We start from the raw sequence: 25,844 nt of genomic DNA on the forward strand, positions 1-25,844 counted from the left end.
GTGGTGTGTTTGTCCAACTGTACATTTTTACCTTTGTGAGGTTTTTAAGGATTTGGAAGTATGTAAATCTAGAATATCCCAACACTAATACATTTAAGAAATAGCACAAAAAAGGTGAGAATAGTATAAAATCTAGTGTCCTTCTATATGTTGACATTTGCAAGCCGCTCATGTATTCTTGCAGACAAAAGTACTTCACAGTAATCTCAATCATTCTTCTCTCTCTGTCTCTCTCTCTCCTTCTCCAGCCCAAGCTCCTGAGGCCGACCCTTTTACCTGGGGAGGAGCTGGTGATGGACGGCATGCGGGTTCACCTCATATCAGATGGCCGCGAAGAGGCTACAGGGCTGATGGGAGGTCCTCCTCTGCTCCCAGCCGAGGGCGCAATCTTCCTCACTACCTACCGCCTGATGTTCAAGGGCACGCCCACCGATCCTCTGGGTGAGAATTCACACGTGCATGCACACAGCGATCCAGTGGGATATTGGATATATGCATGGAAAAGTCTGAAAATTCAACAAGAACCAGAAACATTGCACGTCTGTGGCCGTGATGTTTTAATTTGGTATGGTTCAGGTTCTTATTTACCTTCTCTCTGTTCTTCTGGTAGTGGGTGAGCAGGTGGTGACTCGCTCCTTCCCTATTGCTTCTCTGACCAAGGAGAAGAGGCTCTCAGTCACTTTACCTATGGACCAGTTCGTCCAGGAGGGCCTTCAACTACGTTCCTGCACCTTCCAGGTTCTCTTCCATTCTGCTGTATCAAATGTCTTTCCCAGCTCAGGAAATTTAGTTCTTAGTGCAATGAAGAACCAGATGGTTAGGAAAAAAAGTTGGTCAGAAATCTGAATTCCTCTTAATGTGAAACCCAGAAGAGTGAAAAAAGGAAATCAACATGTGCACTAAGTTGGGAAATCACTGAAGGAGCAGAGATTTCCTACTGTAATTAGTTCAACATCTAAACCTGCAGTTGCTCTTTAGTTGACTTTCAGTGAGTGATATGGTTAATGCCTTGCTTGAGAGCACTCCAGCAAGGACACATCTGCTGTAGCTGTGACACGAATCGGCAAGCCTGATGACCGGATCGACTTTGCTGCCTGTAGCTCATGATTTCCTCTCCCCGTTTGGCTGTAGCTTATGAAGATCGCCTTCGACGAGGAGGTGGTGTCGGACCTGGCCGAGGTCTTCCGGAAGCACATGCACAAACTGCGCTACCCACAGCACGTCCAGGGCACGTTCGCCTTCACTGTGGGCCAGAGTGGCAAGATGGTGGTGGAGCACAAAGCCAAGGACAAGAACCAGTCACTCAAGTAAGGAACAGTAACATTCCAAAGACAATTTACATAAACTCCTATTTGATGCATCCTACCGGTTTATTCCAACCTCCAAGTTTGACCCATCAACAAACGAGAGCAGCTCAGCCAAAAACAAGTCATTCCTCCATTAAGGAGGATTTTACATTCTCTAACATGCTATTACTAACAAGGATCAGCTAGTAGATCACCTCTAACCTTTGATTTCTGCCCCGTTAGTAAAGCACAAAATGAAAACTTAATCAGATGGCACCTCACGCTCACCCGACTCACTAAAGTCATTGATTTACACCTCGTGCTCAGAAATATTGACCCCCATATTTCAACTTGATGTGTCTCAGCGAGAGGTAAAGTCCAGATGGCATGGCAGTGTGTGGTGTAAGCCCTAAGTCTGTGTCGCCACGGGCCTGACTGGAGTGGATTGTTCCGTGCCGACCGTTTGACTTGCTTGGCCTATGGGCTTCATTTGCATGGGCACCCCTAGAATGTCCCATTTGTCATTCCGGGGGTTAAAAGGATCCTCCTGAGTTCCCGCCATGCGTCCTTGATGAGGTCTTGACTGAAGGACGCTTCAGTGTGACTCATGCAAAATCCAACCATACCAAATTTGGCTGTGATCCCAAACAAGGACCGAAAATTCATAAAATGTGTGTAATGTTCTGCCCCTCATGAAACCATGCATGTTGCCTATGACAGCTTAGTATTCTAACAAACAAACGGCCTGAGTTATGGTGTGGAGTTACTGGTTTCACCGTTCGTCCACTTAGGAAGGAAAAGTATCTCATTACATAGCACCAATCATCTTTCAGTGGTCAGCATTTTTCATATCTCTGCACCTCACCGCCCTTATTCTACTTCTCCCTCTTACTCCTATTGCTTCAAAGTGGTTTGGTGAATATCTTTGTACTTGACGTGAACTTTAAATGTGAGTTCGTCACCAGTTTACTCAAGAATGCCACAGACCTCTCCAGTCATGAAGATTCTGATCTGTATCGCCGCTTTATTTCCCTCCAAGTCCCCCCTTTATAACACCCACACACACACACACACACACACACACACACACACACACACACACAGACACACACAGGAATACATGAACACACTTCCCCCCTCCACCCCATTCAATGGAGCGTGAGAGAGAATCCTTTGAATAATTCAACAGTGGAAAATGTGCAGACCATTTTATCAGCCTTGTTGTTCCCATCGAAGTGTGTGCGTGTGTGTGTGTGCCTGTGTGTGCGCGTGCGTATGCGTGTCAGGGATATTTATACTGCACATTGAATGCAAACTAGTAAGACACCCATTTATCCCTGTTGGTCAATTATGCACAAAGTCCAAGCTGCAAACTTTTTCCAGGATGAGCGTCTTTAAGCTTTTCAGAAGGATGAAGATGAAAGATGGGTTTGAAATGGGACAGGATAGTGAATCGTCACAGTTGTTTATTTGGAGAAGTCACAACTTTCTCTTTTTTATCAGGACTCTTTCCAAAAACCTGGTGAAAACTGCCAAGCGGACCATCGGTCGACAGTATGTGACCAGGAAGAAGTACTCGCCTCCGACCTGGGAGAACCGGAGCAGCTTACAGTCGGAGCTGGATGAGGATGAGATCTCAGGTAGCAAGTCCATCAACACACTGGGATTATTTATTGAAGGTCGTAGAATTAATTAATAAATAAAAGAAAATGTCTGTGGAAGTTAAAGAATAAGTGAGAGGAAGCTGAGCAGGTTACAGAGCTGAACACTCTGGAGTTGAACATCCTGTCTTTCCCCCTCCCAGTCTCTGAGGAGGTGGACCAGACCCTCACCCTGTCCTCCACCATGCGCTCCTCAGACCGCCAGACCATGAGCAATGTGGTGGAGCGCGCCTGTTGCCGCGACTACCAGCGTCTGGGTCTGGGCACGCTCAGCAGCAGCTTAACCCGCTCCAAGAACGAGCCCTTTCGCATTTCAACCGTCAACCGCATGTACACCGTCTGCAGGAGGTGAGAGCGAGGAGGCCTGGGAGATGAGGAGCACCATGCCACGATGGTGGACTCCCATAGTGTTTGTCTATGAATTCACATTTGGTCCGTGTGTTGCAGTTATCCCGGCCTGCTGATCGTGCCCCAGAGCATCCCAGACTCCACAATCCAGAGGATCTGCCGCTGCTACCGGCAGAACCGCTTCCCTGTGGTCTGCTGGAGGAATCCCAGAACCAAAGCGGTGCTGCTGCGCTCTGCTGGCCTCCATGCTAAAGGAGTGGTGGGCTTCTTCAAGTCGCCCAACGCCCCCTCTGCAGGTCAATACTCACAACAGCTGCTCCATTATTGATACTTCTCTTTGACATACAGACGTGGCTAAAGGTCTTGGTACTGTTCCAATAAACTGTTCCTGTGTGTGTGTGTTTGTGTTTGTGTGTGTAGTGCCATCACAAGCAGACTCCACCAGTCTGGAGCAGGAGAAATACCTGCACGCCATCATCAGCTCCATGCCTTCCTACAGTGAGAGCAGCGGCAGGAACACACTCAGCGGCTTCACCTCCACACACATGAGCGCCTCCGGTGGGTGAAACAGAAGAACACACTGGAATCTGCATAATGCTGCGGCGCGTCACGGCCGCCGGGTTCTGATGTTTGAGCGCGCTCTGGGTTTTTTGTCCACAGACTCGTCAGATAAGCTGAGGCAGCCAAAGATCGGAGCGTTGATGAAGCAGGTGATGGGCACCAAGGACGATGTGCCGGGGACCTTTAGCCGAGGAGGTGAGGTCACTCGCTCTGCGTCGCCGCTCTCTGCTCACATTTCTGCAGCGACATGTCTGTTGTAGGTCTGGGTCCAGAACAAAATGTGAACATTCTCTCAAAGTCTTGGGACCACGAGAATGTCAGATCCTATTCTTCCAGCCCAAACAAGAGACTTGGTTCATCCAAAACACAACCCTTTGTACCGTGTGTTGGGTGTGTGTGTGTGTTTTGAGTGAATCCATCTTCCATCCTGTGGCGTTGTGGGTTAACGGGGCCTCTTTGTGTTGTTTGACCTCAGCTCTGGGTCAAAGGGCGAGGGTCATCTCCCTCTCTCAGCCCAAAGTGTCAGGCAAGGCCAGGAACTCTCCTAGAGGTACAGTAGGCCACGCCCCCTCCCCCCATGTCTAACCAATCAGATGTCGTCCGTGATAGCGTGCTGCCGCTCAGGACTAATCGTGTGTATCTGTCCCTCCTGTCTGCATGCTGCTATAGCAGCTCTGCTCTCTGGGTCTCGTCTGGTGTCTCTTTGCCTGTTTGATCACTTCTGTCTGTTGGGTGTGAGAAAAGGTTTCACGCTTTAGAAACCTCAACTCTGTGTGATCCTAATGCAGCTGTCAAGGGCGAGCTAGCAAACTGAGCCGCTGGGTCGCATTCAATAACTCCTGCCTTGTTTACCAGCATGACTGCTAGGTTCAGAAGTAGTGTCTACACTGTGTGCAGATACACACACACACACACACACACACACACACACACACACACACACACATTTTATCACAGAAAATATTTCCAAATGTAGTCATTGCTGTAAAGATTGTAATTGTTGTTGCTGGTGTGTGTTTGGTGTGTGTGTTGCAGGTAAATGGGGCAGCATCCGGGGCAGTGGCCGGTTAAGTGCCTACAACCCAGATGTGGGGACACGCCTGGCGGGGAAAGAAACCCCACAGCCCAACGGAGGGCCGAGTGAGGCCTTGTTCCTCCGGCAGCAGAGGGCCTTCCTCTACATCATCGGAGACAAAGCCCAGCTGAAGGTGAGCAGCAGCACCAGCTGACACGTTACTGTCAATCACAATGGACCTTTTAGAGAACATGCCGGGCTCTGCTGTGCTCAGGGAGGGAAGCAGGACTCCTTCCAGCAGTGGGAGGTGGTTCCCATTGAAGTGTGCGACGTGCGGCAGGTGAAGAACAGCTTCAAGAAGCTGATGAAGGCCTGCGTGCCCAGCTCCCCGACCCCTGACCCCAACATGACCTTCCTGCGCTGCCTGGAGGAGTCGGAGTGGATGACCCTGGTCAGTGCTCAGCTACTTCCATTAGTGTCTGTCATACTGTGTTTGGCCTTTGGGGGTCCTGACTGTGTGTGTGTGTGTGTGTGTGTGTGTGTGTGTGTGTGTGTGTGGGTGTGGGTGTGTGTGTGTGTGTGTCTCTCCAGTTGCACAGGGTCCTGCAGGTCTCCGCCCTCGTGGTTGAACTCCTTGATACGGACTCGTCGGTCATGGTCAGCCTGGAGGACGGCTGGGACGTCACCACACAGGTTTGACCCACTGAGCTACACAATCAGTCACATCTTTACACTGCACGTTCACTCACTAATCACACACACAGCACATTGTACACACACACACACAGGTGGCGCTCTGAGCTGTGCTGTTGTGCTGCAGGTGGTGTCCCTGGTCCAGCTGCTCTCCGACCCGTACTACCGCACCTTCGACGGCTTCAGGCTGCTGGTGGAGAAGGAGTGGCTCTCATTCGGCCACCGTTTCAGCCACCGAGGGGCGCAGACGCTGGCCAGCCAGAGCAGCGGCTTCACGCCCGTCTTCCTGCAGTTCCTGGACTGTGTGCACCAGGTGGATGGGGGCGGGGGAAGGAGGCAGCAGCTTCCTGTCAGCTGAACCTTTTTTACCAGTATTGTTAGTTTCCCTTCAGCTGCTTCTCCCAAACATCTAAAAATGGAGTCCTACCTATTTATACGGACGGGATCAGTCAGTATTGATCCATCATAGGTATCTGTCAGTGTGTCCGTCGGTCTTTACTTCCTGTTTTCTGCCTCTGTGACGCGCGTCCAGCCGTCTTATCACACGCAGGAAGTGTTTGCCACACGGCTTCAGATTTATAACCCTACTGACTACGACGCAACCCAAACGCTCCTGTGTCCATAACATCCGAGCTATTATTACACCAGCCTCAACCGATGGAGCCCGGAAGGAAAAACACACTACTATCACTGTGGGTGTACTTCTTCTACGGAGCTTATCCCGGCAGGATGCAGTCGTGTAATCTGGAGCGTTCACACTGATGATTGTTCTGTTTGTGAACGCTGAATCTGTGAGGCCTGAACTTAAAACTACTGTGGCTACAAAAACACACAAAATCTGAAGCTTTGTCCTCTGCTGCTCCGTCTCTGTCCCTCCCCCCTCAGATCCACCTCCAGTTCCCCATGGAGTTTGAGTTCAGTCAGTACTACCTGAAGTTCTTGGCGTATCACTACGTGTCCAACCGCTTCCGCACCTTCCTGCTCGACTCCGACTACGAACGCATCGAGCTGGGTATGTACTTCTCCCGGTGTGTGTCGACTGGTTGTGGGTGCAATGCCTGGTTTACAAATCTGTGTGTGTGTGTGTGTCCCTTTGCTTGTGTGGGTGCAGGCGTTCTGTATGAGGAGAAAGGGGAGAGGAAGAGCCCACAGGTGTGCAAGTCTGTGTGGGACTACATCGAGAGACTCAACAAGAAGACGCCCATCTTCTTCAACTTCATGTTCTCTCCTGAAGACGACGAGGTGAGACACACACACACACACACACACATACACATACACACACACACACACACCCACACTGGAGTGCTCACCCAGTGCATGAAACCTCCTGGCGAGTCTTAACGCGAGCCCTCGTCTGTTTTCTCAGGTGCTGCGGCCGTACATCTTCATCTCCAACCTGAAGGTGTGGGACTTCTACACGGAGGAGACACTGTCGGAGGGTCCCTCCTACGACTGGGAGCTGGTGAGGGGCCGGCAGGAGCGGCTCCCAGAGGAGACGCCCGAGAAGCCGGACACCAGCGGGCCCAAGTCGCAGCGCCGCGTCGTGTGGCCGTGCTACGACAACCTGAGCAAGACGCTGCCCGATGCCATCACCAAGCTCCTGCAGGTGGGTCCACAGCTACAACACACCTGCTGGCTCTCCTGTCCAGGTGTTGAGTTGTAACTGAACTGAGACTCTTGTGTCACTCTCAGGACCTGCAGAGTCTGGAGGCGGAGCTCGGTCAGCCATCAGAGAAGTGGAAGGACGCCTGGGACAAAATCAAAACCACGCAGCGGATTGAGACGAAACTGGAGAGCAAGGTGAGAGCAGCGGCGGTGTCACGCTCACTTCCGCACGCACGCAGCGACACACGCGCACACACACACACACACACACACACACACACACACACACACACACACACACACACACACACACACACACACACACACACACACACACACACACACACACACACCATCACACACACGTCTGATTGGTTGTTGAATCCACTCGTCCTTTCTCTCCTCCCAGCCGTCGTTCTCTGGCTCCCTGCTGATGTCGTCCAACCTGAGCCACCAGCGGCGCTCGCAGGGCGTGTACCTGCAGGAGAGCGGCTCCTCCATCAACCTGGCGCTAGAATGCGAGGCCAGGGCCACGTCCACGCCGGTGACGGGCCGGCAGAGCACCAGCACCCTCTACAGCCAGTTCCAGAGCACAGAGAGCGAAAACAGGTCTGTACCTGCACACTGAAAGGAAGTGGCACCGGCTTTGAATCTGAATAAATGCCTTAAATATGGCCTTTACATTTTTCTGAAGGAGTTTTGAAGGCATCCTGTTCAAAAAAGGGGCGCTGCTGAAACCATGGAAACCTCGGTGGTTTGTGCTGGACAAAACCAAACATCAGGTAAGACCAATGAGACAGCAGCGGCGTCTTCTGTCCCGGTGTGACACCCAGTGGTGACTCTGTAAGGACGTGTCCCTCTGTCCCTCTGTCCCTCTGTCCCTCTGTCCCTCCCCCAGCTGAGATACTACGAGACCCGGCAGGACAAGGAGTGCAAGGGCGTGATCGACCTGGCCGAGGTGGAGTCTGTGATCCCGGGAACGCCGGCCATGGGAGCGCCGAAGAACGTGGAGGAGAAAGCCTTCTTTGATGTGAGGACCTGGTTTTTGATTTGGTGTGAACATCGGTGAGCCGCTGTGTTTTTTTACGCCGACGTTAACCCCTGTGGCGTCTTTCCTTTCAGCTCAAGACAACCAAAAGAGTGTACAACTTCTGTGCACAGGACAGCCTGAACGCACAGCTGTGGATGGACAGTGTTCAGAGCTGCCTGTCGGACGCCTAAAGTGAAGGCGGGACCCTTTTTAAAGTAGCAACGCATCGAGGACTGAATGAGCCGACACGTCTGCCGAGCCCATCCCAGGGGGGAGACGGGCGTGGAGCAGCAGCAGCAGGAGGAGGAAGAGGAGGAAGAGGAAGACGCCTTTCCACGTTTAAGCTCTGTATCGGTAGTGTTGAACTAATAATCTCGCATCACGACGTTTCAGTGTTTTTGTCATAAAAAAAATAAGAATAAAAAGAAAAACAAAAATGGATGAAGTCCCTGAAGAACCACTGGCTGCAGCCCGCTCAGACGCTCCTGCGCACAGGAAAGAATCGCCAACTTACGGAGCATGTCCTCCCTCCTCATGCAGACTTGTGTCGGGGGTCTCGGTCTCTCGGACCCTCGTGAAGATCTCTCCAGACCCTCCACCTGTAAACCGCCCCACTCCCTCTCTTACTAACCCTTGCTTATCCCTCACACTCCAGGGAGGAATGACGGAGGAGCTTCAGACTGATGGGTTGATGGACCAAAGCAGCCCCCCCCCCCCCGATCTGATCCGCTGACAGTAATCACTTCCTCTCATTCCTCTGAGGTCTTGGCTCTCGTTTTGGCGACCTCACTGCCCTGATGTAGCTGATGTGGGCGGGGCTTTAACGGTTCATGAAGGATTTCACTCTTTCTTTTTCTTTTTTTTTTGTGCTCATCATGTCTTCATGCAGCAGTTGATCATGACAGAATACTGTGAAAGCCATCAGGAGAGATCAAACCAGGAGTGCTGGTGGGAGATTTCGAGTCCACCAGGCGGCGCTGTCTGTTTACAAAGTTCTTTAGAAACCATCAAATCAACAACCACTATGAACCACGTCTGAGGGATGCTGAAGGAAGCCGGCGGGCGCCCTTTGTGTAGCAGTGACTCAGTCGAGCCGCGGGAGGAGGGAGGAGGGAAACAGAACGGAACAGAGGAATTCTGGGATTTCTATCAGCAGGACCGATGTTTGGTTTACGATTCCGGGGACGGGGACGGCAAACCGGTCGCAGTGTGAAAGAACGTAAAGTCGCCCAAACGCGGGGGATGTGATTTTGTGTCCGTGTCTTTGGTTTTCACATCAGCGCCTGTTACAGTCAGACCCTGAAGCTTGTATTGTACATAGTTAGTCATCATCTGTTTAGAGCGTTTAGAGGAAGTTTAGCTGGAATTTACAAGGCTGCAACAAATCAACTCCCCTTTCTTTTTCTTTTCTTTCTTTTTTTACTGTTAGTTAATCAGTTCATCCCCTCACACTCACAAAACCACTGAGACCCACTCAACAAACACACCCTGCTATGTAAGATAGGTTACACTGCTGTCTGTCTCGTTGAACAGAAAAGTAAAATTTGTAGATTTTTTTTTTTGTCTTATAACTTCTTTGTATATACTACTCCAGATTTGTATGTAACGTTTATGGTAGTAATTTATTTAACTGTCTCCTCAATAAGAAAGTTCCTCAAGCACCACTTTATTTTTAAAATTAGGAATTCAACGTGCCATTTTGTTTATTTCTGTATTAATGTGACTAATGCTACTACTTTTTAAAGAAAATTGTTCAAGTAAACCCTCAATGTCCTTTTTCTTTTTTTGGGAAACTCAGTTGTCCTTAATACCAACCCTAATGCGAGAGTGGAGGCGTGTGTGTGAGGGTGAGAGAGAGTGTGTGTTAGAGCCTCTCAGTGTGTGAGGGCTCATTTTACAGGCTGGTTTGTTGCTCCCTCCACAGTGCCGGGGTGTAGATTAGTCCGATAAATCAAGACAGACGCATTCAAGCTTCCTGGTGTCCGGCTTCGGGCGCCTGTCGGTTCATTTTCACATAAAAAACATGGATTTGTGTGATGTCATGTTACCTGAAGATGTCAAATCTCCATATTCAGAATCCATAATCCTGACTGCTCGGTTCAGACGAGGTTTGTTCAGAACCTGCATGTTCAATCTTCCAGCTCAGTCGGCTGTCAAGACATCTTTTTTTGTAATACCAACCCTATAGAGAAAGAACATTTAACGGACATTGTCATTGTGGTTTGACCAACATCAGCTCACCACAAACGACAAACTTTAGATAACGGTTTCCTGATGGCTGCTTTGTCCCCTGGGCTGTCCAACTGATCCAAACGTGACAAAAACAAAACCCCCCCCGACACATTCAAGACGGAAAAACAGTCATATAGCCCAAATGCAAACTCAGGATATCAGTTACAGTCAGCATGTAAACACAAACCTTACAAATGTTCAAATAATCCCCCCTTAGAATCCACCTGAGGAAGATGAAGTCCGTGTAAACTTCATCCCCGTGGCTCAAACCAGCTGTGGTCCAGTTTACTCATCTCTCTCTGCATCCTGCAGCTCTATTAACCAGAACAATGACGTAATCCCTTTATTTATTTTTGTCTGGAGTAATTACCTTCTGAGCCAGGTTATGTTGTCAATCATTTATTTTTTAAAGTCAAAATAAAAACTGGGTTCAAACATCCCCTTTGTCTGCTTACTGAATAAAGCTTTGATTGGCCGCCAATGGAAGAGTGAATAGACTATCATTTATGTGCTGGTATGTTCACTCTTCCCCTAAAAATAAAGCAAGTACCCAGTGTACTCAGAACAATGGGTGTGTATAAATTCATGCCGGTGTTTTCCATATTGTAGTACCGACAAATTGTGAATACTTCACATAAGTGCTGAGCATTTAGAAGCCAAACCGTCCCCTGTTGAGTTCACTCTGCCTTCCCCCTCAGCCATTGATTTTCATCCAGGTTACAAAACCTTGCAGAGGTGTGAATAACTGTCACTGTGTTTAAATAACATCTGTTTATCTGCTGAGAAGTATTAGTGACAGCTGAAAGAAGTTGGAGACACAGGACATGCTGGGTGTTGGATCTTACAAGTTTATAATTCTTCCAAGTTGCACGACACCTTTGATAACGACTTGAGTTAGCAATGACAAAGTAGCTGTAAAGGTTGCAATACAGAAAAGGTTTTGGAATTAGAATTTGTTCTTTTCCGCGTTGCAGACTGGTGGTAAATGCCGCTGATGTCATAGTATGAAAATAGGAATGGAAACCATGGCTGTCTGGAAGATAAGGAATCTAAACTCGGATTATTTGCTTTGGAAACGGGTCGACTGTTGATGTAAAGTACACACAATGACGCTGAATCAAGGAAAATGTGCTGACGGAGAAATGAAATCGCACAGGAGGCACATTTAATGACACAGATGTCCCGCTGCTACTCAAGCTGCTACTCTAACTGCTACAAGTCTGTCATCAGCTTCGCTCGCTAATTTAATCAGCGGAACATTATCAAAACATTGACTGCCTACCGGCTCCTGGCGTGTTGAACCCCGACCTTCTTGCCTTCCCTGTGAACGACCAAAGGACCTCAATGAAAAGTCTCATTCAAGTGAAAGGAGCAGCAAGAGGAAACACGACAAGCAGAAGGGCCCGTGAAGGAGTTTGGTATTAATGTGGTCAACCAGACACTTTTAATTTCAAAGTTTTAACAATGATCGTAGAACCTGATAGCTGTCAAATGATTGAAGTACGTACACCGGAGAGGCCTTGGAGCTCTGCACAACCCAAAAACCTTCCAATGCTTCTGCTGCTCAGAGGAAATCAAATTAAAACATGGAACAAACAAACAAAAACAATTACAGCATCGCTCTTTAACACAGCCGCTCTCGCTCTGAGTGAAGAGCTCGAATGGAGAGGAGAGAGGGGAGAAACAAGGAACAGACAATAGTAAATCTCAGAATTGCTTGTAGAATTACCTTTAAATGTAGATAATATTTGTATATAGGTAGATAATGTTTGGTTGATTTAAGGGGGGATAACAATAGGAACTTAAGATCAATACAATCAGAAGGTCTTAGCTCACTAGCGAGGTCAACAGAACCGCTTACACATGCACTAACATGGAAAAGAGAGGGAGGAGGGGGCGTGGAGATAAAATCCTAATTTGTTTACACCAAACGAGTAGAGTCAATCTCCAACAACACTGGATTGATTCTTTCAAAAAAAAAAAAAAAAATCCTGAATTTCGTGTTAAATAAAATGGCTAACTTGACATTATTGCACATGAGCAAAAGACAGTAATACTATTATAGAGCGCTGTTCATCCACCTGCACCCTCCTCTTCCTCCTCGACGGTCCCTCCTGAAGCACTTAAAGAAAAACACTTTTTTTTTTTTTTTTAAACCTGGTGATGGATGACGATGAGCGGAAACAGGGAAAAGAAAGGGTTAAAAACAGTGGATGTGGGCGAGAGGACAGATAAGACGGCCAGCAGAGATGAGGGTCGAACACTTACATTGTGCTATAATGTACAGTAAATGGCTGCATAAGTGCTTTTTCTTAAGCTTGAAGAGAAATGCTTTAAAAACAAACACAAAAAAGAAAAAAAACAACAAAAAAAAGTTATTTATTGTTGAGGCATCGTTTTCCGTTAAAAGGTTTCATCCTGTGCTATCCACTCAGGGCCCACCGTGTAAAATCCCTAAACGCTTCGGGGTCCAACGGCGGGAACGAGGAGAGAAATCTTGTGTTTTTTTTCGGGACGTAAAAAAATAATGGCGATGTTTAACCCCTCGGATTCTGTTCTGTCGTGTCAAAGATCTCTGCTACATTAAAACCGCACGTTAGCGTGTGCAACACTGGGGGGAAAAAAGGCTTTGAAGATGATTCCTCTACACTCTGTTCAGTTTGTTGGTTCTTGTTTTTTTTTGTCGTTTTTTGTATATATTTGTTGTTTGTTTTTTTTTACATGTTCCGCCGCCTCGTCGTTGGTGTTGCATGGCAGTGTCCGGGTCCAATAACATGGCAGAGTGATTCGGTAAAAACACCGTAGGTTGCAGTGAGGTTATTGGAGGGGGGGGCCGGGGTGGTGGGGGAGGGGCGTGGCAGGGGGGGGGGGGGGGGGGGGGTCACTCTGGAGGAGGCCGACAGTCCACAGCCACGGCAACTGTCAGGTAGCTGCCCCCTCCCCCCCCCCCACGGTTTGCGCTCAGACTGGCCCGTTGACGGACACTTCCTGGTGCAGAGGCGTGTCCTCTCTGTTGGGAGTGATGGACAGGAGGAGACGGTTAGATGGATGCCATCGCTGGCAGAGTCTGATGATGCAATTTTAAAATCATTCCCCGCCGAACTGTAAGCAAGAACAGGCACCTACTTCCTCTCGCTCTGTGTGGTTACGGATGGATCGGGCTTCTGCTCCGAGGCTTTCGGGGACTCGGACAGGGACAGTTTCTCCAAAGACACTGGATTCTCCTCGCTGTGGGGCAGAGACAACAGTTGTGACGTGGAGTGATACAAATGATTAATGACAGAGTTTAATTGCTAACCACATTATTACTGAAAATCAGATTCTAATTGCTGCACTGCACTTTTGCTGCCCTCAGTCAAGGCAGAGATTTCTACAGAGAAGCTCAAAGGCGTTGCTTTACTTAGAGAGGCAGAGCTGAATCAATCCAGTAATTTAAACTTTGCTCTACACTGTAATTACCTCAATATAGTAATTATGTTTCATATATAGATGTTTATAGACGCAGACATCAAGTAGACGGGTCAACAGGAACCCGAGGCATCTAAAGGTGATAAAGCCATCTCAAACCTTTTGAGGTCAGCTTTCTTGTTACTGTGGGTGCCGGCCGTTTCCCAGGCAACAGGCGCGGCAGAGGGAGCGGCGGCAGTCTTGTCGTCTTCCTCGCTGTCGGACCCCCCAGAGGAGCTGCTGTCCGAGGCGGCGGGAGGACGCTTACTCTGCTCTGCTGCACTGACTGCTGGACACAGACAGACGGGATTGAAAAATGAATTCGGGGGACAAAAGTGTGCGTCTCAAACAGAGGGAGGAAGCTATGTGGGATCAATAGGTCCTATAAACTCTGTGGATGTAGGTCACCACTAACCGGTCTTCTCGTGGTTTTGTTTAGCTTGTTTGTCTGCATCACTGCTGCCTGAATCCACGGGAGAGCTGCATCTGGGCTCATTCTCCTTACTGCAGCAAACAAGCAAAACAGAGGGACCTCCGGATTAACATGGAGACCAGAGTTATGTCTTTGTCATGTGCTTTAAACTCCGTCAACAACTTTAGGGAGACACAATAGACTCTTTTGAGTGAACAGACGTGATTCTCACCCGCAGAAAGGCTGGAACTCGGTGAAGTTGGCCCAGCCACTCTGTTGGGTCTCTGCTCCGCTCCTAGTCGAGGTGTCCCATTCTACTGCTGATTGGGAAGGTGCGTTACCTCCTGACTCCCTGAAGTTTGCCGTCCAGCCTGGACCTGGCGGCAACAACCACAATTACAAAATGTCTTAAATATTTAGAAGAGTTGTTGTGGGGCTCATTTGGCTCTACAGCTGCTACTTACCTGTGTCTGAGGAAGTCTGTTCAGAGTCCTCGTCTTCATCCGATTCAGACCCGCGGTCCCGCTCCCTGCCTCCGTTCTCCATGCTGTTCCTCGAGCTTCCCTCTGAGGTTTGGGAAACCCCAAACCTGGCAGAGAAGGAGAGTGGAGAGAAATGGCATGGTGAAGTAATTGAAGACCTTCAGGAAGAAAAACACTGTAAGAAATGTCACCAAGATTACCTTGTTCTGGATTTGACTTGGGTTGCATAGTTTATCTCCTTTTCTTCCCAAATGTCCTCTTCCTCTTCGGCGTCATCAAACTGACGTATCCTCTCTTTACAGCAGGCCTCAAAAGCAGCTGCATTGGCCTGTGTGCAAATAAAGCAAACGTGAATGAGAAATGATTAAGTTGAGTGTTTAAAAGATACTTACAGCGAGTATCAAGTGAGTCTCTGCCAAGTTTATTTCTAGAATGTCAAATTAGATGAAACCAGCGGCTTCCTGAGGTAGGAAATACACCTTAAACTCTGCTTTGAAAATTTTAAGTATACACAAGCAGTTCAATAACGCAGATACCAGCCAGAATAATGAATGGTACTGAAACACTTACACTGTTATCATCAGCATCTAGATTGAAGTTTATCTCCGCAATTCGGTCAAATGTGGCACTGGGGACAGAGATAAGAGAGCACAGAACGTGTAGGTTCAGATCTGATCTTCCTTGTGTGATAATTGGGTCGTTACAAATGCAAAAACAAAGACAAAAATGACTGAACAGAATGTATCAACAACCCATAAACTGCACATTTACAGCATGAAACAAAAACAGAAACACAACATCTTTGGTTTGGTTTGAACAGATGTCACAGCTGTGTGTGGAGTTGAAGATGCTGAGTCATTTTCCTAAAGAATACCTTATGTACAGATTTGTTAATGCTTACTTGATATTCTCATCATGCTCACTGAACTCCTCATCATTGAACCCAAACTGATCTACAAAGTTGGCAGTCATCTGTTGGATCTGATAGTCGGAGAAGGCCTGGAAATGTGAAACGCGACTTCATTAAGCGCAATTCAGAAGTACAGTTGTGTTTGTAATACTGAGATGGAGCAGAATGTGCTACTTTAAGAGTACAAACAGCACTTGAATGTTTTGAGCAATGTAACTGTGTCTCATCCTACCTGTTGGAGAGACAGGTCATTTGGGAAGGGACTCTCCATGTCGTCGTCTTCACTGGAAGAGTGCATGTTGTGGGTGCTGACCTGCAGACACAAGGGGTTCAGAAAATTATTAAACCTTCTTCTGTGTCTTAACTTCAAGGTATTCAAAATCTATAAGGGGATATCTTGTTGTATTGGGTTCATGAATGAGATCTCACCAGCTCCACTGTGTTCCTCCTGTTGGTCTCTCTCAGGGTCTCATCCACAAAGCTCTCCCAGCGACCTCTGCAGTCTTCTGGCAGCTCTGAGGAGGAACAGACCAGATCCTGGTGTTGACTAAACAGCAGCAGGATATTTACCTTTGACTTCGACTTTGACTCAACTAGAATTAAGGAAACGGAGACACACCGTTACCTTTGATGAGGTCAGTGATCTGGAGCTGTACCGGCCCTTTCTCCAGGTTATGAACCACCATGTTGGCGATCCTGGTCAGGTGACCCATGTTGCCTCTCCTGGTGCCGCCCTCAGCCCTGAGATTCACAGGCAGATGAATACAAAGTGAGCAACACAATAATGCCAAATAATAGCAAAACATGCAGCACATCATGGAAAAAGCTGGAAAACTTAATTGTATTTGATACAAGTGGCTTGAAGCACAATGCAATCGAAAACCTTACTGTATTTTGTCGTTCTCCTCCCAGGCATCTAGGATCCTTTGTACCAGTCGACACATTTGGAAAAGCTGAAGGTTCAACAGAAAGACAGAATGAAGGTTCATGCAGGATAGAAAGAAAATGCATCAAAACATTACAAGAGCTTTAAAACACTTTGGGTGTTGTATGTAAGCGTGGCACCTACATGTGCCACTAGGGCGTTATGGATGGAGGTCAGTGGGTCATCGCTTCTGCCTGGTTCCTCTGCTTCCACTTGGGCCTCAGGGCCGGATACAACAGGTGTCTCTTCGTGGTTCTGGATGCCCTGGCCGAGTCGCTCCTCTGTGGAGGGGTGGTTCAGGATAGCCGCCACACACAACTCCACTTGGAAGTGCAAAAAGTTATTCCAGGAGTACTTGAAAAACAGATCCTAGGCAGAAAGAAAGGTAAACGCAGGATCATCAACAGAGTAATCGCAGAGTTAAATAGAATAGAACAGGCAAACATGGCTGGTCAAGACCCTGTGTCACTGAAGTATTATTCCAAACAAGCAAACCTCACCGATAATCAAGAATTAAATAGAAATTCCATTAGCTGTGAATAACAGGATTAGCTGTTGTGTAACAGTTTCTGGCATAATGAATACCCTGTTGCGATGGCGCCCATGTGGAATGTCATTTTGTGCTGCACCATCATCATCATACCAGCTTGGTATATGCGTGTGGAATTGAAAGTGTGTGGGAAAATGAATTCAGATGAACTCTTGAATGTTGAATCTCAAACTTGAATATAGTTGTATGAACAAAAGGAGTTACAAAGCCCTGTGTAGAAACACAGGTGGGGGTTAGCGTACAAGTAGTACATCCATGGTGGCAAGCTTGCAGAGCTCCTGACAGATACTGGGGTCACTAGTCTGCAGCAGGGCGGCCACCAGCCGGGCCACGTGAAGGCGAGCGTTCCCCAACGGCTCCTCTAGAACGCCAACGGTCGTCAATATTGCACTTTTCTACACAAGACATGAGAAACATACATTTAATACGAATACAAGAAAACCCATGGGTGCCAATTCTAAGAAAGTATCCTCAAGAGAAAGAATGAAGAGTTTGTCTCTGAGCATTTCTGTGTTTTCATTTACCTTGGGGGGATCTAGGAGAAGCTGCTGGAAGTCCTTTAAATGGGGCTCAATGGCATTTAAAATACTGCTGTTGACAGTGTAAGACCTTTCATAACCCTGAGAATACAGATCCATCAGCCCTTCCAACCTAAAGGAGATGCAAGCAGAGAAAGGCATTAGGTGACCAGACTAGAGATTCTCAAAATGCATGCAACCAGTGTTGGACAGTTACAAGCATGTGGGGAAAATAGCTGGAGTGAAATTGAGACTTAATATCACTACGGGAACAACAGAGAGAGGTTTTGACTTACCCAGACCTCCTGGTCTCCAGTAAGGTAAGTAGCACTTGAGTTCCGTTAACAATTGAGGCCTCACTCCTCTCCCCCTCAAACATGTTCTTGAGAAGCCCTGTAACGCTCTCCTGTCTGAAAAGACAGAAATTGAGTTAGTAATAAATTTCAGACCCAAAAAACACCTCAGTCTGAAGGTGGAAGTGCAGTCCAGAGATATGCTAAATCACAACTTCCCCAATTCTCCATTTATGACTCAAAAAAGCAAAGGTAACAGGAACATGTCCAACAAAGTGAAAAAACATTCAGACACAAATCATGTGACATAGTGGCCCTACTGGGTTGTGCTATTATAACAAAGGTTAATTGAGGTTCACTCACTGCAATTACACTAACAATGATTCTGTGATGTAAATGTACACAAACATTAACTTCTACTTGGAACTCTAATCAAGATGAAGTATAGACTTACGACTCTAACACAGCCAGTAACGGGTCAGCTTCCACATTCTCCTGCATCTGATTGGCCTGGTCTCGACTAAGGCGGATGATGTCACAAAGCGTTTGGGACGCATTTGATTGTCTCTGAAGGGAAAATTGCGAATCAGAACATCAAAGCATATAAATCAAGTGAAAGCTTTTCCATTATAATTAAGATTTAACTTTACAGAATTGTAACAACACAGCCCCACTTACACCAAGGAACAGGTTTTGACACTCACCTCCTCATCTTTGCCAGTATGGATGAGTTCTGTAAGTCTCTGAACCAACTTCTCTTCATTCAACCACTTTGAAAACAGAAAATGAACAGTGTCAGATACTTAATTCTTATTTAAAGACATCATTGTTCTCTTGGGGAGAGAACACGTATACTGTCTACAAAGAATAACTTACATTGAGGACCTCCTGCCTCAAGGGGGCAGGCTCCACACAGCTGATGAGCCGAAGCAGCAGGTCCATCATGGCGGAGGCATCAATGTGTTTCAGCACCAGGCCAATGAAACCTTCCTTTTTCCTTAGAAAAGAAATAACCTGAGGGCGGAGGAGTGTGCAATAAGCCGAGATTTCATACCATCATCTTTTAGCCAGTTTACAGTTTTTCTGTCCCACCACCTTCTTAACTGTATGGATTTGGATCAACAGCACTTTTGGTGGTTTGTTTCCTATGTTTCCTAATATCCTATGCACAATCTTTATAAAAGTACCTGTTCAGTTTTCCGGGCAATGAGATTGCCAATGGTTTTGCTGAAGAAGCTGGCCAGTAGCGGGTTTAGAGGGGGGTCCTGCTCCAGGAAGTGGTACAGCATTTCAAGGAGAGTCTCATCCCCACCGAGCTTATCGTTTATTATAGACACATCTGACGTCAGCAGCTCACAAGCAATGTTGGGGAACCTTAACGGGAAAACACAGAAACGATCAACTCAGACTTGATGAGGATTTTAAAGTCATTATCTAATCTCTGATGTTCCTAAATATACAGCAGAAATTAAGTTATAGTAATTATATTTTCAATGATTTCTATGGGGAATACTATTCCCTGGAACAGCACAAAATAAGATCTAAGAATAAAGCAGACCTGTTGCCCGTGTGTGTTCAAATGAAGAACAGTTAAATGGATGTCTTGTTTGTCTAATTCTAGCATCTTAAGACAGTAATGCCTTCACCCATACTGCTGTATATTTTTCATGATTCACATCCCAAACAAGAAAACCAATCCTTTGGCTTGTCACTGTTTCAGTCAGTGGGTTCTCACTTAAAGCGGCTCCTCTCCTCCAGGTCAGCGGGAGGCTCTGTGGTGATGAGGCTGACCAGCTCCTGCATGCAGTGGTCCTGGGAGAGGAAGAGAAGCAGCCGGCGATTCTGGGCCTTGCATTCTTGCAGGACATCATCCTCCTCCATCAGCTCTCTTAGCGTTACGTCCTCCCTGTCCAGCAGCTGATCGATGTGGGAGGTGGTATGCAAGTCAAACTTCCAAAACATGGTGGCCGCTGGGACGGGGGACACAGCCCTGGGCAGTGGAACGGGGTAAAGAAGGAGAAAGGAAGGAGGATGAGGGGTATGCGAGGACAAGGAAACAAAGGTAGATGCAGCGGTGGCCAGAAACAATGTAAACAAGGGGTGTGACAGGGAAGGGAAGGGATAGAATGTGTAGGTGGGGAAGGCAGCAGGGGAGAGACATGGGTGTAATCACATGAGGATGTACTGTATCCTGGATACAAACACAAAGAGCTGGAACAGCAACACAGTGAAACTACTTCTGCCTTCTTTTAGCTACAAACTTTTATTTGGATTGCAAAGTAGAATAAGTAGAAAGTTATTTGGATCCTAGTAGAAACCCAATTAAGATGCTGAATACAACATTTTAGTATTTTCACTGTGAAGAGCCTGAATTTAACTGAATTTCTTTTGTAAAATGTGATTGATTCATTATTGCAATGTTATACATTTGTAAGCAACTGTATGTGTGTTAAACACATTAGCCCAACTAACTTTTAACACGTACCAGTGGATGAAGTGTGGATATCTTTAATCAGACCTCCCCCTCGGGCAGGCAGGCATTTGTGTTTGTGCAGACGGCAGAGAGTGTGGCGAGGCCTGGCATTTATCAGCATGGGTCTCCTCTTAGAACGCAGGCCTCTTTAGGAGATCAGACACGAAGAGGCTCACCATACCCTGTGCAAGATGAAAAAGAGTTCCAGGAGAAATGACAGTGTTGACATACCGTGCAGACAAAATTTTGGATATGCACAAATACAACATATAAATAAATGGATACAGGAAGAATGACACTGTAAGAAGAGTACACTGCTTGAATTTCCCCAAGAGGATGAATAAAGTACCCATCTATCTATCTTACAGTGCTATTGCACCATTGGGAGGTGTTTTTGTCACGTCATCATGTGTCTTTATCAGTGCCAATAGAAATCCCCTTTTGCAATTCAAATTTAAGACCTGAAACATGACTACGACTGACTAGGATATAATGCGAGTTTTCAAACTGTGGATTTGTGTGGTTAGTAACTCGGGTAGAGGCCTTTTGTTTTTACAGTGTGTATATTAATGTCAAGTATATGACTTGATATTAAGAAGAGTGTGTCAATTTTTGTGACATTGCATCTCCACTCATTCCAGAGAAAAATCACACAGATACCAAAGCAAATCAGAAGAGGAGGTGAGCTCATTGCCCATGGGCTTGTGGCCTTAATGTCCATCAAAATGACATGCAACTTAGTCTTTCACTCTGATAGTCACACTTGTGGTTTTCAGATATTTTGAGAGCGGGGAATGAAGTTAAATGAATGATGAAGTAACATAATAAAATGTTAGCCTCATCAACACCTCTGACCATTTGCAAAAAAAAAATCATGCTGTGCACACTTGACACTTCACATCATCCAAACCCACTTCAACTCAAATCCCAGATGGTTTTTTCCATTAGCCAGGGTGAATAACAGGAATATGTGTGGGAAATAACCAAAGCATCTCCAATTAATGCACAACATTAGAAAACCAAGCAAATCATTCCAACTATTTGAATTTGAAATTTCCAGTTTAATTTTGGGCGACACAATTTATGTTTAAATGGTAAATGTATCTTAAATGGCACAGACGTTTTGAGGGCAAGTTCAATAACAGAAATTCTTAGATTAAGTTGTATTGTAAAACAGCATGTACAAGTTTGTTATTCATTTAAATGTTTATTTTGGGTTTACTGAACTTCTGGTGCATAATCAGATGAATCTGTTTCATCTCCCATTTGCTCTTTCACTTCATATTAGTGGAGGCTTTCTATTAGCCAACCTCACAAGATAACATTGTTCAATGTAAACAACACAACATTAAGCATTAAATGACTTTAAGTTTTAGTTCACAACCTGTAAGAGTTAAAAACAACGACTTACCAAAATACTGTTCGTTTTTCCATGCATGGTTACAAAAGCAATTATTCCACACTACCTAATACACTAGTAGTGACATGTTAAAGAAATGTACATATGGCATGCTGGTATTATTAAAAGTAATTATGTTATGTTGCAACCTGCCACTAATCGTCCATCATGGAGATGAAACTAAAGAAGGAAATTCAAACGCTGCCTCTTGTTTCTTTGATTTTTTTCTGTAGAGAACCCTGCCATGCACATGCAGCAGTGTCCATCTGGCATACATTTACAGAGTACACAAGTGCAATAATAACCCGCTGAACGCTCCCTGTGGACACCAAGCAGGAAAGCAAATGCTTGACTTTACATCCAAAATAGAACCCACCAGAGGCAACCTCAACAAAAACAGTCTACTGGCACATGTAACAGACTTTGAAAAGAGAAACAATGGCACACATGCAGGGCACATAAGTGGATGTTGTGAGCAAACAGTAGACCGTAATTAGGCAAGTTAAAATGTAGCAAAATCAGGGGAAAATGACGCTCCAGGTATGCTTTAACATCGGCTCTCCTTCCGCGCTTACTGATAAATAACTGGTGGCAAATGATTGTTCATCATTTAAAACGATCCACCACTATGCAAGTGTACTTAAGAGCATGCAAAGAGATAGGAAAGAGTACACTTTGTTTGACCGAATACTAACCTCTGATGCACGGAAGCATTACAATAAAATGGGCGATAACAAAAGGTCTGTTTGATAAAGAGAAATGTCCAAAAATAGTTACCACCGAGTGTGAATGAGTTAATAGTTTATACATGTTTTTAGGGGTAGGGTTACTTAAATAAACATTTCAACAGTAACAAAGTAAGCAACCTGGAGAATAGGTATCATTCCAATTCCAATTAACATCAAATATAAAGTTAAGAACTAAAATGTTGCCCAAGCATCGATTTAGTTAATAAATTAGCTTTAAGTGACTACAGGGACATAAGCGACCTTCATCAGTGCACAAGTCCGTTGATAGGAAGACCGGCATCACAACATGTTTAACTCAGTGCCTCTTTTAGACAGCTGATTTTACTAGGAAGTGTCACAACATACAGCTAAAGGCAGAGCGCTCCCCGTTGCCTGAAGTTTGTGTGAAATGCAAAGTCTGGTGGGATTAACACCTTCAGAAATGTAAAATACTGTTAGCCTAAGCGTGTTTCATACCATCAGATACTGAATATGCGATTTTAGCATCACTGGACATGTCATGATTATGAATTTACCAGACGATTCACTAACAAAGCAAATACTGTAATAAAAGCGTCTGTTTGATTGTAATCTGACGGGGTGGCATTTCTCCCCACTGTTCAACAACAGCAGCGTAGCTAAAGAAACGTAAACCGATCTGTCGGAGCCTTGGCATGACATGCACATCAACTGACTTGTGGCAGGAGCTCAGATTTCTGTTTACTTCAACTCCCGTGGAGCTCCATTATCTAACGCTTAAAAGAGACTGAAAGCGTGGATGAAAGTCATTACAGCCCGAACAATTAAGTACATTCCTTACATGCGTCGTTCAATAATAACATTTCCTTCTATGTAACCAGCGTTACTTAACATTTACTCAGCGTGTACGTGTGTTTGCTGTCAATACCTCAGCCAGGGCTCCACTGCTCTGGCCTCAGACTAACTTGTATAGCTGCACTTCACTTGTGAGCTAGACAACAACATTTTTTGTACAGCTGGGTGAATATGTTAAAAACAAACAAAACCCCACTGTTGTCACTGGCACCCAACTATAGTGTTAAAAGTTAAGTAGTTCAAAGACTATATGTTGTCGCTGTTGGGAAAGTAAAGCAAATTAGCTACCAATAGTTTGATTAGCTAGCGTTCAGTGGCTATTTTTGTTAGCACTAATTCCTCTCGCGGACCTTATTTCCTCTTCTCTCTGCTTACCGCGGTAGCTAATTAGCCATTAGCAGTTAACGTGTACTGAGTTGAGATGAACCAACGTCTCAAGTTAAGTTGAACTTTGTGGCTTTGTGGGGTTAACGTTAGCTGGCTGCGAGTTCACTGCCTTCCGCATAACGACTTCCCCGTCCAAAACTTACCTTTGATTTTAAGTCCGTTGCCGATCCTTTCGCCTGTACTAAGATTGCTGATGGAGTTTTCCGTCAAGCGGTCAGCTACCAGTCACAGGCTATCTAGCTAACGGTTAGCTTGCTACGTTAGCTAACCTACATTAGCCCGTGAAGGAATAGTGATTTGTTTTGAAGAAGGGGTCAGTCTGCGACAGCATAGGCTAACTGTTAGCTAGTTTAACTTAGCTAGCGCCAGTCTGGCTTTGAAGTCTTTCAAACAAACAGTTCCACCGCATCAAACGCTACCCAACATTAATAACGGTACTTGTTACTCCGGGTAACAGACTTACGATTCGTACTCACGTATAAAATAATTCAAACAGGGAGCTAACTTTAGCATGGAAAGCCGGAAAAACTCAGTCATATTTTTCGAATCAAAATGGCGACATGGATACGGGAGCGCGCGGCAGAGCAGCCCGCGAGCACGCGCACTGACTTTCAGAATCCAGACTGTGCACCGAGTTTACAGGAAAGACTATTTACCCAAACAAACTAAGTTATAGACTCTATTTACCCAAACTAACTAAGTTATAGACTCTATTTACCCAAACTAACTAAGTTATAGACTCTATTTACCAAAACTGACTAGATTAGACTCTTTTTACCCAAACTAACTACGTAACAGACTGTTTACCCAAACTAACTACGTTAAAGACTATTTACCCAAACTAACTAAGTGATAGACTCTATTTACCCAAACTAACTAAGTTAATGACTCCATCTACCCAAACTAACTAAGTTGATGACTATATCTACCCAAACTAACTAAGTTGAAGACTCTATTTACCCAAACTAACAAAGTTAATGACTCTATTTACCCAAAACAACAACTAAACTCAATTAAACTAACCAACACCAAGTCATTTTTTTAACTTCTTTGCATTCAACCGGACAACGCATATTTAATGGTGTTAATGGTGTCCACAGCCTATGCTTTTAAATGAACTGTGTGATATATGGTATTATTATTAGTTCTGCCAAAGTTAGTTAGGTATGTTGATGAACACAGTTGTAACGTTTAACATTTTATTACAGCGGCAGTTCAGTCAAAACCACTACAGTGCATATTTCCTTTTTGAATTTAAAATTTCGCCCATACCAAACGATGTGAGAGTATGATGAATACGACTAATTTACTTTTCACAAACGACTGTATTTTGACAGCCCAACTCCCCACCATGATGGAGTTAACAGGTGCTGCATATTTACAAACATGCTGGTGGCCAATCGAATGTATTGATTTGCCTTCAGCCAATAATTGAGGACTCACAAAGCTTGAAAATGGGAAACCAAGAAAGAAAGAAAGTGAAAATTGAAAAGCGAGATATGGAGGCACACATATCTACAAATACAGTACTAGAGAAAGTTGCTAATTATTTTTTGATTAACTGGATAAACATACTTTAAAAGAAGCGAGTGGGGGGGGGGGGGGGGGGGGGCTCAGGTAGTTAGAGTGAAGGTGCGACATATTAGGGGGGGTTGGTCGGCAAAAAAAAGAAAAGGTAGAGACTCTTGTTGAAATAAACGAAGGTGTATCACTTGCAAACCTCACAGTCATTGTGTGAGCGTGTCACCTCGCTGCACCTGTTGCTGTTGTAAAAAATAAATGTTATAAAATGTTGGTATACTATACCGCCAGTTTGAGCGCGAAATTGCCACTGCGCCTCCATGTGTGCCTTAGAAGCCAGTCAACAGCCTTCGGAAAACTATACTACAAACTCTTATTAAAACTATGTTCAAGCATGTAGAAACATTCACCACAAGCGCAGAAACGCTCTTGTATTAAAGGCAGATACATGACGTCATACAGAGCCGTCTCTCTATGGCGTCAGTCTGTCATTCATAGACAGCTGGTGTTTGTGTGTGTAAGCGAGAGACG

General features: G+C 45.7%; 2 protein-coding genes across 6 annotated transcripts in view; one reads left to right on the top strand and one right to left on the bottom strand.

Moving 5' to 3' along the window:
• The window catches only part of sbf1 (SET binding factor 1), a 42,946-nt gene extending 32,073 nt beyond the window's left edge, over positions 1 to 10,873 (top strand). For 2 of the 3 annotated variants that reach the window (XM_076150590.1, XM_076150597.1), the window contains 21 exons: positions 249 to 441; positions 611 to 738; positions 1,132 to 1,307; positions 2,790 to 2,926; positions 3,091 to 3,295; positions 3,395 to 3,591; positions 3,716 to 3,853; positions 3,956 to 4,051; positions 4,332 to 4,406; positions 4,892 to 5,064; positions 5,146 to 5,322; positions 5,463 to 5,564; positions 5,692 to 5,877; positions 6,450 to 6,576; positions 6,676 to 6,806; positions 6,934 to 7,173; positions 7,260 to 7,367; positions 7,582 to 7,781; positions 7,867 to 7,954; positions 8,071 to 8,202; positions 8,295 to 10,873. In XM_076150590.1, coding sequence (XP_076006705.1) covers positions 249 to 441; positions 611 to 738; positions 1,132 to 1,307; positions 2,790 to 2,926; positions 3,091 to 3,295; positions 3,395 to 3,591; positions 3,716 to 3,853; positions 3,956 to 4,051; positions 4,332 to 4,406; positions 4,892 to 5,064; positions 5,146 to 5,322; positions 5,463 to 5,564; positions 5,692 to 5,877; positions 6,450 to 6,576; positions 6,676 to 6,806; positions 6,934 to 7,173; positions 7,260 to 7,367; positions 7,582 to 7,781; positions 7,867 to 7,954; positions 8,071 to 8,202; positions 8,295 to 8,393 — 3,108 coding nt within the window. In that variant the 3' untranslated portion in view covers positions 8,394 to 10,873. The remainder of the gene's footprint in view (positions 1 to 248; positions 442 to 610; positions 739 to 1,131; positions 1,308 to 2,789; positions 2,927 to 3,090; positions 3,296 to 3,394; positions 3,592 to 3,715; positions 3,854 to 3,955; positions 4,052 to 4,331; positions 4,407 to 4,891; positions 5,065 to 5,145; positions 5,323 to 5,462; positions 5,565 to 5,691; positions 5,878 to 6,449; positions 6,577 to 6,675; positions 6,807 to 6,933; positions 7,174 to 7,259; positions 7,368 to 7,581; positions 7,782 to 7,866; positions 7,955 to 8,070; positions 8,203 to 8,294) is intronic. The other variant, XM_076150599.1, reaches the window with a different exon arrangement.
• A 975-nt stretch (positions 10,874 to 11,848) lies between these two features.
• Positions 11,849 to 24,376, bottom strand: ppp6r2a (protein phosphatase 6, regulatory subunit 2a). 3 transcript variants are annotated; one of them, XM_076150601.1, is made up of 24 exons: positions 23,936 to 24,376; positions 20,457 to 20,626; positions 19,707 to 19,961; positions 19,159 to 19,345; positions 18,848 to 18,985; positions 18,676 to 18,741; positions 18,426 to 18,538; positions 17,975 to 18,088; positions 17,685 to 17,811; positions 17,403 to 17,555; positions 16,755 to 16,979; positions 16,574 to 16,638; positions 16,305 to 16,426; positions 16,115 to 16,200; positions 15,918 to 15,998; positions 15,677 to 15,774; positions 15,346 to 15,403; positions 14,976 to 15,103; positions 14,758 to 14,882; positions 14,526 to 14,670; positions 14,297 to 14,385; positions 14,002 to 14,167; positions 13,561 to 13,662; positions 11,849 to 13,444 (listed from the first exon to the last, which is right to left on the bottom strand). In XM_076150601.1, exons 3-24 carry the CDS (start codon positions 19,931 to 19,933, stop codon positions 13,396 to 13,398), a joined length of 2,664 nt encoding a protein of 887 aa, XP_076006716.1. In that variant the 5' UTR covers positions 19,934 to 19,961; positions 20,457 to 20,626; positions 23,936 to 24,376; the 3' UTR covers positions 11,849 to 13,395. The 3 variants fall into 3 exon arrangements, with proteins under 3 accessions (XP_076006716.1, XP_076006717.1, XP_076006715.1); XM_076150602.1 differs by having other exon boundaries at positions 14,002 to 14,170; positions 16,311 to 16,426; positions 23,936 to 24,375; XM_076150600.1 differs by having other exon boundaries at positions 14,002 to 14,170; positions 23,936 to 24,375.
• Between the last annotated feature and the right edge of the window lie 1,468 nt (positions 24,377 to 25,844).

Source organism: Genypterus blacodes, unplaced genomic scaffold (assembly GCF_046128005.1).
Source record: "Genypterus blacodes isolate CSIRO-AG114 ecotype Tasmania unplaced genomic scaffold, CSIRO-AGI_Gbla_v1 ptg000007l_1, whole genome shotgun sequence".
Taxonomy (NCBI): domain Eukaryota; kingdom Metazoa; phylum Chordata; class Actinopteri; order Ophidiiformes; family Ophidiidae; genus Genypterus; species Genypterus blacodes.